At 38.3% G+C, this 12,540-nt stretch overlaps 1 protein-coding gene and 1 pseudogene across 1 annotated transcript; one reads left to right on the top strand and one right to left on the bottom strand.

Annotated features, from left to right (window-relative positions):
* Positions 1-3,237: 3,237 nt before the first annotated feature.
* Positions 3,238-6,602, top strand: LOC109505305 (putative laccase-9; annotated as a pseudogene).
* A 2,724-nt stretch (positions 6,603-9,326) lies between these two features.
* Positions 9,327-12,540, bottom strand: LOC140855238 (uncharacterized; the record flags this gene model as incomplete). The annotated part of the gene is given in 8 exon segments (XM_073251112.1): positions 9,327-9,753; positions 9,934-10,048; positions 10,852-10,885; positions 10,984-11,059; positions 11,819-11,874; positions 12,143-12,212; positions 12,397-12,479; positions 12,481-12,540. Coding segments are annotated over 8 exon segments (732 nt in total), but the record flags the coding sequence as incomplete, so codon positions are not given.

Below are 12,540 nucleotides of genomic sequence, written 5' to 3'. Positions count from 1 at the left end.
AAAGCAGCCATAATTATCTCAAAGTAGAAAATTAATTGGGATATAATGTCTTAAAACTTATTCATGAGGGTAGTGTTTGGTAGTCCTAAAAATATCCCTCAAATAGGAATACAAACTCCCCTAGAATAGATATTCCCCAGATTAGTGTTTGGTTGGAAATCTGCGAGATCCATTGGGAATCAGGCAACGTTTTTCCCTAATCTAGAATAAGTGGCAATTATTTTTCATTAAGGACCTAGAATAAGCTATTCCATAGTTCAATATAGAATAGCTTATTCAAGGTAGATGGGAATAAGGTGCAATTAATGCACAATTAATGCTTGTTGACCGAAATAGCTAAACCTATAGGGCCCATCAGGAATATATCTAGTGTTTGGGGAATAAATAGGAATAAGCCTTTATTCCATAGAGAATAAGGGCAACCAAATACTACCGAGATGAATTATTATTTAAACATCCAGTATTTTATAGTTTACCAAAAAAGAAAAATATACTTTTAATGATATCGAGTTTTCACTTAGGTTGAGTTTGGTAGCTGGCAATCTATCCAGATTGCTGGTAATTTAAAGGAGCCCCACTAGATTACTACGTTTGGTATGTCGTTTGGCTTGGTAATGCAGATTATCAGGTAATCCAGATTACCTCTCATGAGGTAATCTGGATTATCAAGGAGAGGGATGGCTATCCAGATTACCACTATTTTGGTAATCTTGTAAAAATAATTTCTGGATGAAACTGCCCTCTTCCCCACCCTCCACCCCACGTAGCCTCCTCCTTAACCTCCTCCTTCGCTTCCTCCTCCTCTTCCCTAACGGCCTCCTCCATCATCCTCCTCCCCAGCGGCCTCCTCCTCAACCTCCCCGACGGAGCTGGATGAGGGGGAGATGCCCCCGAGATGCGGACCGAGGGTAAAGCGCGGGCGAGGGAGGCGCTCTGAGGGTGGGCGATGCAGTCGTCGAGCCAGACGTATCCGCATATGGCCCTCGATCGCCACCATTGGCGGAGGACTTCCAATACCGTGGCTAGAGCTGGGCAGAGCCGACGATGTTGAAGATGACATCGCAGAGGGAAGCGGTGGTGTCATCCTCCAGGTAGGGGATCCTAAAGAAGAGGCACGGGTGGTGGAGTCATGGGGCAGCGCGGGCATTTGAGGGGTCGGGGTGCAGTGCCGGAGGCACGACGAGCGAGTGCGGGTTCATTAGGGGGCCTGGGTGCGGTGCCAGAGGCACGACGGGCGGATGCTGGTTCACTGAAGGCCAGGAGGCGATGCAAGTGGGTGGGAGGAGGCGGTGCAGGAGGGTGGCGGTGCCGGAGGCACGGATGGCTGGGAGCAGCGGAGGCCACCGAGGGCGAGGGGAAGGGGATCGGGGTGTGGCGTGCGAGCACTACAACAAAAAGAGATATTTGCGAAGCAAAAAAAGTATCGCAAATACTAAATTTCTATCGCAAATACTTATTTATGATGAAAATTTCATCGCTAATAATTAGTCGTTAAAAATATGATCGCAGATAATATTTTACGATGGAAACAACAATTTCATCGCTAATAATTCTTTTTTTGTGATGAATAATTTTTATCACAAATTTTTTTTTATGTTTTAAATTATTTATGATGAAAATTTTTATTGCAAATAAAATATTTTTATAATAAATAAAATTATTTACGATAAAAATTTCTATCATAAATAATTTAATCAATAAATTTAATATTTTTAAAAAATAAATTATTTTTTTATGATGAATAAGTTTCATCATATATATTTTCATCGCTAAAAATATTATTTACGATGAAAATATTTCATCATAAATAATTTAAAAAATAAATAAATTAAAAAAAATAAATTATTTATGATGGAAACCTACCATCGCAAATAAAGTTATTTGGGACATAAATTTCAACGCAAATAATTTCATCACTAATTAAAATATAATATTTTTTTTAAAAATAATTTATAAATATATATTTTTTAATTTATATTTTTAGTGTTTTAGATTTATAATCTATAAAATTAAAATAAAAAATTTACACAGTAAACCCATAAATAAATTTGATCATTTCAGTATATTAAATTATAATTATAAAAAAATGAATAATTATAAGACGTTCAAAATAAAAATGAAAAAGTATAAAAATAAGTCGCTAACTGTCAAGCATCAGCATCTGAAGAAGGAGAACGGGTGGAGCATAACGGATCAACCTACTGCTGTCTCATCAGTTCCATCATTTACTCCATCTGTACCAAATGCTCCATCATCTGTGCCTGAAATGATTGGTACGTGTCGATGCATGCAGTTAACTCATTAGCTCGCTATCGATCCTCAGCAGCTCACTGTTAGTCCTCAGCACTCTCAAGTTCCAACATCTACTCCATCTGTACCAAATGCTCCATCATTTGTGTTTGGAATGATTGGAGCTTTCCGCACTCTCGCTTTTCTACATGGTAACACGGGCCAATGAGTGCCTTCTCTTGCTTCTTTCTATTGCCTCAGATTTTATTTTTTTCCCCTTCTTTGTCTCTCGCCTATTACAATCTCTTTCTATTATCACATAAAAAATTTAACAGATGCCATCCAATTTGATCTTGAGAAATCTTTTCTTCTAAAGAAGACTCTAAACGCCCCAAATATTTTTGTCATCTACCTGTTCGATCTCGTCAGATCTGATTTTCTCTCTGGCTTTCTCGATCATTTTCCTAGGATTGCATCACACCTTTAGCGTGTTTGATGAATTGCCTAACCACACAGCATGTTCATGTGAGCCACCATTTGGAATTTTATGTCTTCTGATTAGTTTCAATTCATCCAAATCTATCGCTGAGTGTGGAGCTTCTGCAAGAGGATTCCTATAATTCGTCGTAAGTTTAACTTCTCCTGGGCGTTTAGTTTTTTTTCTCTCTTTTTTTGTTCATAAAGCATATCTACAAGAGAGAGCGAGCGAACTCAATGCATGTTTCTACTTTGAGAAATTTCTATTGATACTAAAATAATTTGACTTTCCAAAAAAAAAATCATTAATGCCTTTGATAGCATGTGATGCATATCCAAGCCTGAGGTAATTAGATAATGCGAATGACTGGGGCCGTTTATCCTGACGCAAAATCTACAGTGATGCATGCAAGCGGTTGCCTCTATAAATACCCGATAGTGGATGTCTCAAAGGCCAGACAGAACACAGAGCAAACTTCTCTCTCTTCTATTCCCTCCTATCAAGTTATAGGCATCCTAAGGTTCTCCATCATGCAGCTGTTCGGTTTTATGGTGTTATGCAGTCCACTTGCTATCCCAGTTTCGGTTATGACTCACCATTATGGCTTCGTCATAAGTTTAACTCCATCAATTTTGCCATTTGAGGTTTTCCATATGAAAATAGATTTTTTGGGAAAAGATTCACATATATACAATTTGAACACTTGCTCATATGGCTAGCTTATGTTTAGTTTTTTTTCTTTTTCTTTTTTTGTTCCCTGAATCTTTTTTTGATTGGAGCTTATAGATGTCCACGGATGTCACGGTTACTATGATGGGCTAGCTTACTTGCTGCGTGATGCATGATATATAGATAGTTTCGAATCATGCATGTATCTTTCCCCATGATCCATGATGATTGCTTAAATAATATTGCTGCAGATAGAAGAAGCTTCATACACGCGTCTCTGTCACACCAAAAAAATCCTGATGGTGAACGGCCAGTTCTTGGGGCCAACCATCGAAGCAAGAAAAAGTGACACCATTGTAGGCAAAGTTTACAATCGTGCAGGGTATAACATTACAATCTATTGGTATGTCTCAAAATCTTCAAGCACTTATAATATTTGAAACTATATGCTCAATGAACTGTGTACCACTTTATCCAAAAAAAAAAAATTACATACCGAGTTCCTATGTATGATGGACCATCGTCGATCGGCATCATATATTAAATAATTCTGGGTACATTATATTTCAGGCATGGGGTGAAGCAGCCTAGGAACCCCTGGTCCGATGGGCCGAACAAACTTCACGTACACGATCCTCTTCTCTGAAGAGGAAGGGACCCTCTCGCGGCATGCCCACAGCGATTGGAATCGGGCAACGGTTATAGTGCACCCTCAGCACGGTACCACCTTCCCTTCCCTCAAGCCCTACAAGGAGATACCCATCATTCTAGGTACGTATATACATGCATGCTCATCTCTCTCCAGTTATTCTAGTATATATGCTCTGTATCATGCATGCAAATTTTTTTGACAACTCCTAGCCCACTAACGCATGCAGCAATGCCGCGGTAGAGTGTGACGTTCATGCATGGGTGCAATGCATAAGTAGGCTTTTTCTTAATTTGATTCATGCACTGGGACGTCACACCATTTCATTATTATACTAATTAATTAATTACTAACAGGAGAATGGTGGACGGCCAACGTGAGTGAAGTCATAGAAGATGCACTCCACACCGGCGATGGTCGGCCCAAGTTATTCGATGCCTTCATCATTAGATAAAATTTTTGTGGTCGGACCGACCATGAAAAGAATTATGGTCAGACCGTTATCGCCTGTCCCATCTCCGAAGCATGCCCCGTGCGCTTATGCATGCATTAAAATATTGAAAAAATAGAAATAAATAAACCCTAGTGGGTTATGTGATGTTTATCAAAATTGTTGAAATATCCTTAAAGTTTATCCATTCCTATTTTTTTAGTATTTTAACGCGTGCACTTACGCGCGCGCTACGTGTTTTGGAGATGTGGCAAGTGATGACGGTCCGACCATAATTTTTTACATAGTCGTTCAGACCATAGAAGTTTTATCCTTCACCATCAACAGCCAATCAGGCGATCTCCACAACTGCTCCATACCAGCTGGTAAATCCCTACCACCTGTCATGCCCGTAGTAGTGCTTTATCTTATCCTTTTGTCTCACATTTGTTTACCTCTCTCTCTCCATATGTATACACAAATATGGGGACATTCAAGGCCTTGGTGGAGTATGGCAAGAGCTACCTCCTCCGAGTGGTCAATGCAGCCCTCAACGAGGAGCTCTTCTTCGCCATCATCGGACACCAGCTCATGGTGGTCGGCACTGATGCGAGCTACACCAAACCCTTCATGATCGAGTTCATCATGATCACGCTGGGTCAGACCATGGACCTTCTCCTGAAGGCCAACCAACCAATTACTAATTCCACCAACAATTGCTATTACATGGCAGCTTCAGCCTATGCGAGCGCCAATAGCGTTGCCTCTGATAACACCACAACCATAGCAATTATAGAGTACATCAATGCCACCACCGGTTCATTGACATCGCAGCCACAATTTTCCTCCCTCCCTGCCTCCAACGACATGGACTCGGCAACTAAATTCACCACCAAACTCCGGTCTCTGGCGAGCAAAGACCGCTCGATCCATGTCCTGCAAACTATTGACAAATGAATCATCATCACCATAGCCGTCAATGAGATTTTATGCCCGAATCGCTCGTGCCAGGGGCCCGATGGAAACCGGCTGGCTGCTAGTCTTAACAACATAAGCTTTGTCGCCCCACGGATCGATGTCCTTGAAGCCTACTATCAGGTTATCCACCGGGTATATGGGATAGAGTTTTCGAGTGAGCCGCCATTCTACTTCAACTTCATCAATTTTAACTTGCCCAAGAGCTTGTTGTGACAAATGAATCATCATCACCATAGCCGTCAATGAGATTTTATGCCCGAATCGCTCGTGCCAGGGGCCCGATGGAAACCGGCTGGCTGCTAGTCTTAACAACATAAGCTTTGTCACCCCACAAATCGATGTCCTTGAAGCCTACTATCGGGTTATCCACCGGGCATATGGGACAGGGTTTTCGAGCGAGCCACCATTCTACTTCAACTTCACCGATTTTAACTTGCCCAAGAGCTTGTTGTTTCCAAAGACTATGATGGAAATCAAGATCCTAGAGTACAATACTAGTGTGGAGATGGTGTTCGATGAAAAAATATTCATTGCAATGGTGATATCACGTCATATTTATCATAAATTAATAGGAATCTTTATATTTCATCGATTCTAGTGTATTTCATTGATTCCAGTGAATAATATTTACATTATCTTTGTATTTCACTGATTTCCGACTACTCGTGAGTTTGTTGCAAATATGACATGGTATCACCGTTGCAATGAATATTTTCTCGCGTTCCAGGGATCAACCTTTTGGCAGCGTTGAACCATACCATTCACTTGCATGGCTACAGCTTCTACGTGGTGGGAAGGGGGTTCGGAAATTATGACAAGGACAAGAACCCGGTGACCTATAACTTGGCGGACCCCCCATTTGAGAACACCGTTGCAGTGCCCAAGAGTGGGTGGGCTGCCATCAGATTTAGGGCCACAAACCCTGGTGAGTTAATTTGGTTTCTTTTCTTAGTTTTTTTCTTAGATAAAGATGTGAAAATAATTTTAATTATATTTTCTTTGTATTTTTATCTATCCACTTGGAATACATTTGTTCAGGTGTATGGTTCATGCACTGTCACTTGGAACACCATCTCAGCTGGGGAATATACACTGTGTTCATAGTAAAGAATGGTACTGGCCTGCAAGCTCGGTTGTAGCCTCCACCTCCCAATTTGCCTCCTTGTTAGAAGATTTATTACAAATCATAGGTCTAGAAATTAATATTGATTTTTTTCATATTATTCAAGTTAGGTACCACAATGAAGATTTGTTTCTTTTTGTGTTAGTAGAAGACTATAAATAAAAGGGCAGCGATATACCCTCTATTTCACATGGGGGATTTGAAGATGAATTTGTTTCACTAATGTTTTATCATCCATTCACTCATCATTTCAATTATAATTAAGATGTTCATAACTCTATGCATTATCTCAATAGATTGCCATTTTAGCTCGAAATATGAATTGCTTTTATGAACGCTTACAATTTAGCTATTAGCATATAGATCGAAGAAGTATCCTTTCAAGAGCATATTTGGCGACATGAAGGTCCCATCAAAAGCAGCCATAATTATCCCAATATAGGAAATTAATTGGGGTATAATGTCTTCAAACTTATTCATGAGATGAATTATTATTTAAACATCCAGTGTTTGATAGTTTACCAAAAAATATATATATATGCTTTTTAATGATATCTAGTTTCTAATTAGGGTTTGGCATATCAAAAAATGATCAGTGCTTCAAACAGGCCTCAACCCTGGTGTTGGCAATATTCACTCGAAATAACCCCTTCGTTGTGACTAGATCAGCCCTATGATTGACTAACAAATTAGTACTTCAAGAAATTCCAAACAACCAGCACCTTTAGTGGGCTAAGAAGTATGGGCATTTTTAACCAAACCTGCAACCTAAATCTATCAAAGGCCTTGGTTTGGATTGATGTTATAGCTAGCATACTTTTGGAGCATGGCATATTGGCATAGATCACTTAACTAATATAAAAATTGTATAAATCAAAACTTTTCAACACTGCAGAAGGTTACAAGATTTTGACTCACGCTCGAAAAGTTTCAATTTTCTGTCATGATGTTATAGTGCTAGTTTTCTAATTTCATCCATTAATATTTATCAGATTAAAATAAAAATTTTTCTAATTTAAATCTCTAAATCAAGTCCATAAAAATATATATATAATTTTTGCCTAAACTTGTTTATTTTATTTTTTATTTAAAAAATATTTATAAATAAAGATCTAAGAATGTAATATAGAATATCATCCTTTTAAGATCGGACTTTTGAGCATACGAGAAGATCATGGACGCATGGGACTCCCAATAAGATGTTTCTAACGAATTAAAAACCCATGGCCATAGAGTTTAGCCAAATAACAATGGGCTTACAAACTAAAGATTCTGAAGGCTTCGTCGGTTTAGTAAGCATAAGGCTTAAAAGAGCTTGCATTATGGCTTGGGTGAGGGCTTAGAAGATTTTTCTGATCCATTGATCCGCGATGGGATTGGGGTGACATACTCACCCATTGGGTTCGTCCATATAATGGGAAGGAGGCCGCCCCCTTAAAATTCAGTCCTGAATCGAACATTCTCCAGCGGGAGTTGGGATGCTATGATCACGCCCAAGGATGGTAGCTACGCGAGGGTCGCCCCCTCTCAACTCTCATTTTTCTCACCCAAAAAAAAAAAGAGCTTGTATTATAGTAGTCGATAGAAATATATATAGGCATAATAGAATTATTAAAAACTAAAAGCCATTTCATTGAGTCATCAGAAAGCTAATTTTTGCTAGAATTTCAAATTTAAATATACAAAGATGGACGTATTTGAGCTTCTCCAGCATGATGAATGGTAAGGGGATAAGTGTGAAAGGTAAGCATTCTCGGCCGGTATATGTTTTCTTCGAAACTAAAAATTGATTGATAGTACATTCTTGAAGATGTTTTAGGGGTTATGCGATCATCATGATGGTTCACAACAATCACTAGCCATCAGGCTTGTCTTTCCTTGGTGGCTACCTATTGAGTTTGTCGATTGTCGCTAGTTGGAAGGTGATAGAGTTATCAGCATCTCATTATCCCATTGCATTAAAAATCTACTCCGTAGGAGAGACTTTTTTGTAAATATAAAAGAATTACAACATCTTCGACATCATCTATGTCACGAATTTAGTGAAGAGCCATTCTCCACCTTCTATTTCCATCTGTTACTATCTCATTGTCCATAGTTTAGGGAGTTTTGAAGTTTTTCACAAGGAAAAAAAATCAAGAGGGAGGACAATCCATGAAATCAATGGTCCATTTAAGATGTGTAGCTTATTCACCAAAAATTGGAAAAGAAAAAATAGTTTGATTCCCCCGTGCGAAGCATCTATTCCATCTACCAGAGTACAGATGAAATCCTCCTCACCATCGTTAGTTGACAAATGGTGATTTGATTTCTTCTATACATCCCAAAAAGAAAAAGAAAAGAAAGGAAAAAAGAAGTGCACCCCACCCCTTGTTACTTCTTCCTCTCAACTGATTCCCACTCACATTTAGTGAATCGGTAGTAGCTTGACATCCATATAAGATTGGAGGAGATCATCACCGGCCAAACTACAGCTAAAATATAGAAAAAAAAAAGGGATCCTAAATAGTTGCTGCAAATAAATAGCCTCTGATTTGAATTTCTGACGCCTGACAACAAAATTAGATGACTTCTACCTGTCTAATAATCAAAAACTATCCTCATATAAACAATTTATGTTGGCTTGGATTTAACAGATCATCCCATTCGAAAGTCAGAGAATGCCTTTGATTTGTATATTCCCAAACACTCAAGCTCTAAGATTATCAAAAAGAGAAAGATAGACAGCAAGAAAAAAAAAACATACATTGAGTAGACAGCCAATAGGATGTACCAATCCAAACCATCTCCATTCTCAGATATGATAAGCATGCAGTGTTTAATCAATTAACACAATTAAATTTTGAACAGAAAGGAATCTTCAATTTTTAGCATAGGCTGAAAGGGATTACCGTACTAAACACAAGTAAAATAGAATAATAAAACTTAAACTGTAGGATTGATTGTTTCAAAATTCATCTTAGACACATGGCACTGGTATTTCTGCTTGGGGAACTACATTTTCATGAGCTGGTGCATGATTCAAGCCATCTCCAACTGCCGCTCTCTGGATTTCCACAACCACCTCTTCATGTCCTTCTGAACCTGCCTTGATGGCTGCAAGTAGCTTCCTCTGCAACTTTAGCAGCCCAACCCGCTTCGACACAACATACAGCACCGCCGATAAGAACATGAGAAATCCCGTCACTAGTATCACTCTGCTTGGAGTATAGAAATAATGCATGTTAACCGGAGTTTGGACTAAAAGAAATCACCATCCCTTATCTTCAATAGCCTTGCTAAAAGCTCCATCCAAGAGAAAATGATTTTTTTCCTTTTAAGACAATAGTTTAATAGTATTTCCTGATAGCTATGCAACCATAAGGATAGATGTTTACCTGTCCATAACATCTTGACGTTGCATTGTGGAAAGCAAGCGACGAGTGCGCATCAACAAAGAGCGGTGTCCTTTGTACTCACCTTCAGCTTTCTTTAGAACACTTGTTGATTCCTCTGAAAAATACATCACATATATGGAGCATCACATTCTATTGTTAATAACATAATGATGCAATAATGTAAGTATATGTGTTACATCCACAAATGCAAAAGAAAATCTAAATTGCCTTAACAATTTTGTAATCAAGGCAAAGACTCATGCCCCATCACCAAAGGGAGGGTGTACTTATGCACAAAATCTCACACAGTCTACAAGATTGCATTTACGTAGTGATGGGCCTTAAGCTCTAGTCATATTCCCTCTCCTAAATTATGACTCCTCTTGGAATGAGTTTCTTTCCTTTTCATTGTTCTTTGGGAAAAGGTTTAGGATGAGTCCTCCCATAATAACTTCTAAATAGGTAACATAAGCTTGGTTTGGGACATTTTTAAGGAAAATTTCTACTCGAACGATTCAGTTTTTATGTAGAAATAAAACTGAATTACCCCCTTCACCCTCCCTCTTTCTTTCTAGATATCACAGGCAATACTATATTTCTTTCAAAATAACTTGAATAAGTAATAATCTGATCTATCAACGACAATGTAAGAGAAGCTTACACAAGTCCTCTAACTGGATCTATCTATGAAATGAAGGTAGCCATGTACTTGAGATCCACATTAAAACATATGATAGTTCATTTCTCTTTTTGTTGTTTAAAAAGGCCATGAATGCAGAAAGCATAAAATATCACTGGAACCAAATTTAAGCACTAAGCTTGAAGAAAGTTACAAACAACATTGTATTGGCAAATCATGATTGCCAGTATAACAACCATTATATAATTAACAAACAGCAAAGCAATAAGGGATCATACCAAAAGTAGCCAATGTGTTTGCACTTCTATCCACCTCATGTGGAAAATTATGGAAAGACAGTGTTATAAAATAGATCTACCCATTAGGTAGCCATAAATCAAGACCAACTATTATTATTCAAGTAATCACACCTGAACCATCAGTTGACGAGTACGCCGAAGGCTCGCGATAATGCTTTCTGCAGCAGATGTCATCCCAGCCTTTGTCCTATAAAATCAGGAAATTAAACCACTGTAACATGCCTCTTAGTCATAATAAGTGGGAGAGATTTATTCATAAACAACCATTACAGAGTTCACCCTAAGAAGATAACCAACTCAAGAAAGCATCTCAGTCTCAATAAACCAAGGCATGGGCCTATAATTATTGAAAATACACAAGATCCTTGGATTACAGCCTAGTGCATTGTTTTCAACATCATGAAGAGTGTCAGAAGCTGCCCAGCCCTCAACTTGAGAAACTTCAGACCATAGATGAACTAGAACCATCACCACATTTGAGTCATTCTTTTTACATGAAAAGGAATGGGCGTTTCAATGTCTACAATGCTCTTCCACATTGTCTGGGCTTTGACTATCAAATAAAATCCTATTTCATCTTCAAACAATAACACAAAGAAAGAACAGCAACAACAATAATTAAAGTTTGTACCATCTAGATGAAGGTGTCTACATCAGGCTGTTCCACTAAAAGATTGGTTAAAATTTTATAGCCATCAATCAACCCCGCATTAAACCTTTTTCTTTTGGTCTTTCTACCCGCCTCATACCTTAGCAGAAAACAAGATTATGCACAAGAAGCATAACCATGCAATAACTTTTCTTTACCAAAAATATAAACATGAGAATGCATATAAACTCAATTGATTGCACTTTATAATTTAAGATCATGAACATTTTAAGAAGGATATTGCATGAATAAAAAATTCTTAGAAATTACTTGTTTCACTAAATTCAGAAGACATACTGTAAATTACGCCTGCGGATTGTAGACTCTTCTCCACCTCCTAAAAGAAGCTCTCTCTGCAGATTTAGAATCCAATATTAGCAGTGGAGCAAAGTTTTTAAGAGAGAGAGAGTCTGTAAGGATCATTAATTGCTGTTGAAGCTTATGTGGAAACTTGATAGAAGGATTCACATCACATAATGAAATACAGCAACACTATAAAGGATCATCAAATTTGTCAAAGCTAGCACACAAATTTTGTAGGATGATTCACATTGCAGAATGAAATTAACAATCTAAGGACATCTAAAGAGTTCGATCCCATGTTTTGAAAGGAGGTCTCACCTCCTCCTGAGCAGCTTTTCGGATGTTCTTCTTTGCTTGCAAGTTAGCATTCCTTAGGCTCATATGCAAACTGAAAACATGAAGCAGGGCTAGCAATTGTTAGAAGCACAAAAATTAAAAACTGAAAAAAAATATGAAAGGTACTCGTACAACTGGGGAAAGCAAATAAGCAGGTACAAAAAAAGATATAGCTAGGAAACGAAAAAAGTCTAGTAATCATTAGTAGATGGGAAGAGCAAACTCATAAGAGTTACTTCTGGTATTGTTTCTTCCATGATTCTAAAGTTGAATGTGCAGACTGTGATTCTTCAATCGTACGCAGCTGTTGGGAAAGAAAGAAGATCAAGCCGAAACTGCATTGATCTAAGCAATGGCAGACCATCCTGTGCAGCACCATT

This window comes from Elaeis guineensis, chromosome 2 (genome assembly GCF_000442705.2).
Source record: "Elaeis guineensis isolate ETL-2024a chromosome 2, EG11, whole genome shotgun sequence".
NCBI classification, from domain to species: Eukaryota; Viridiplantae; Streptophyta; class Magnoliopsida; order Arecales; family Arecaceae; genus Elaeis; species Elaeis guineensis.
The sequence above is the reverse complement of the archived record's forward strand: the minus strand, read 5'-3'. Positions and strand labels throughout refer to the sequence as shown.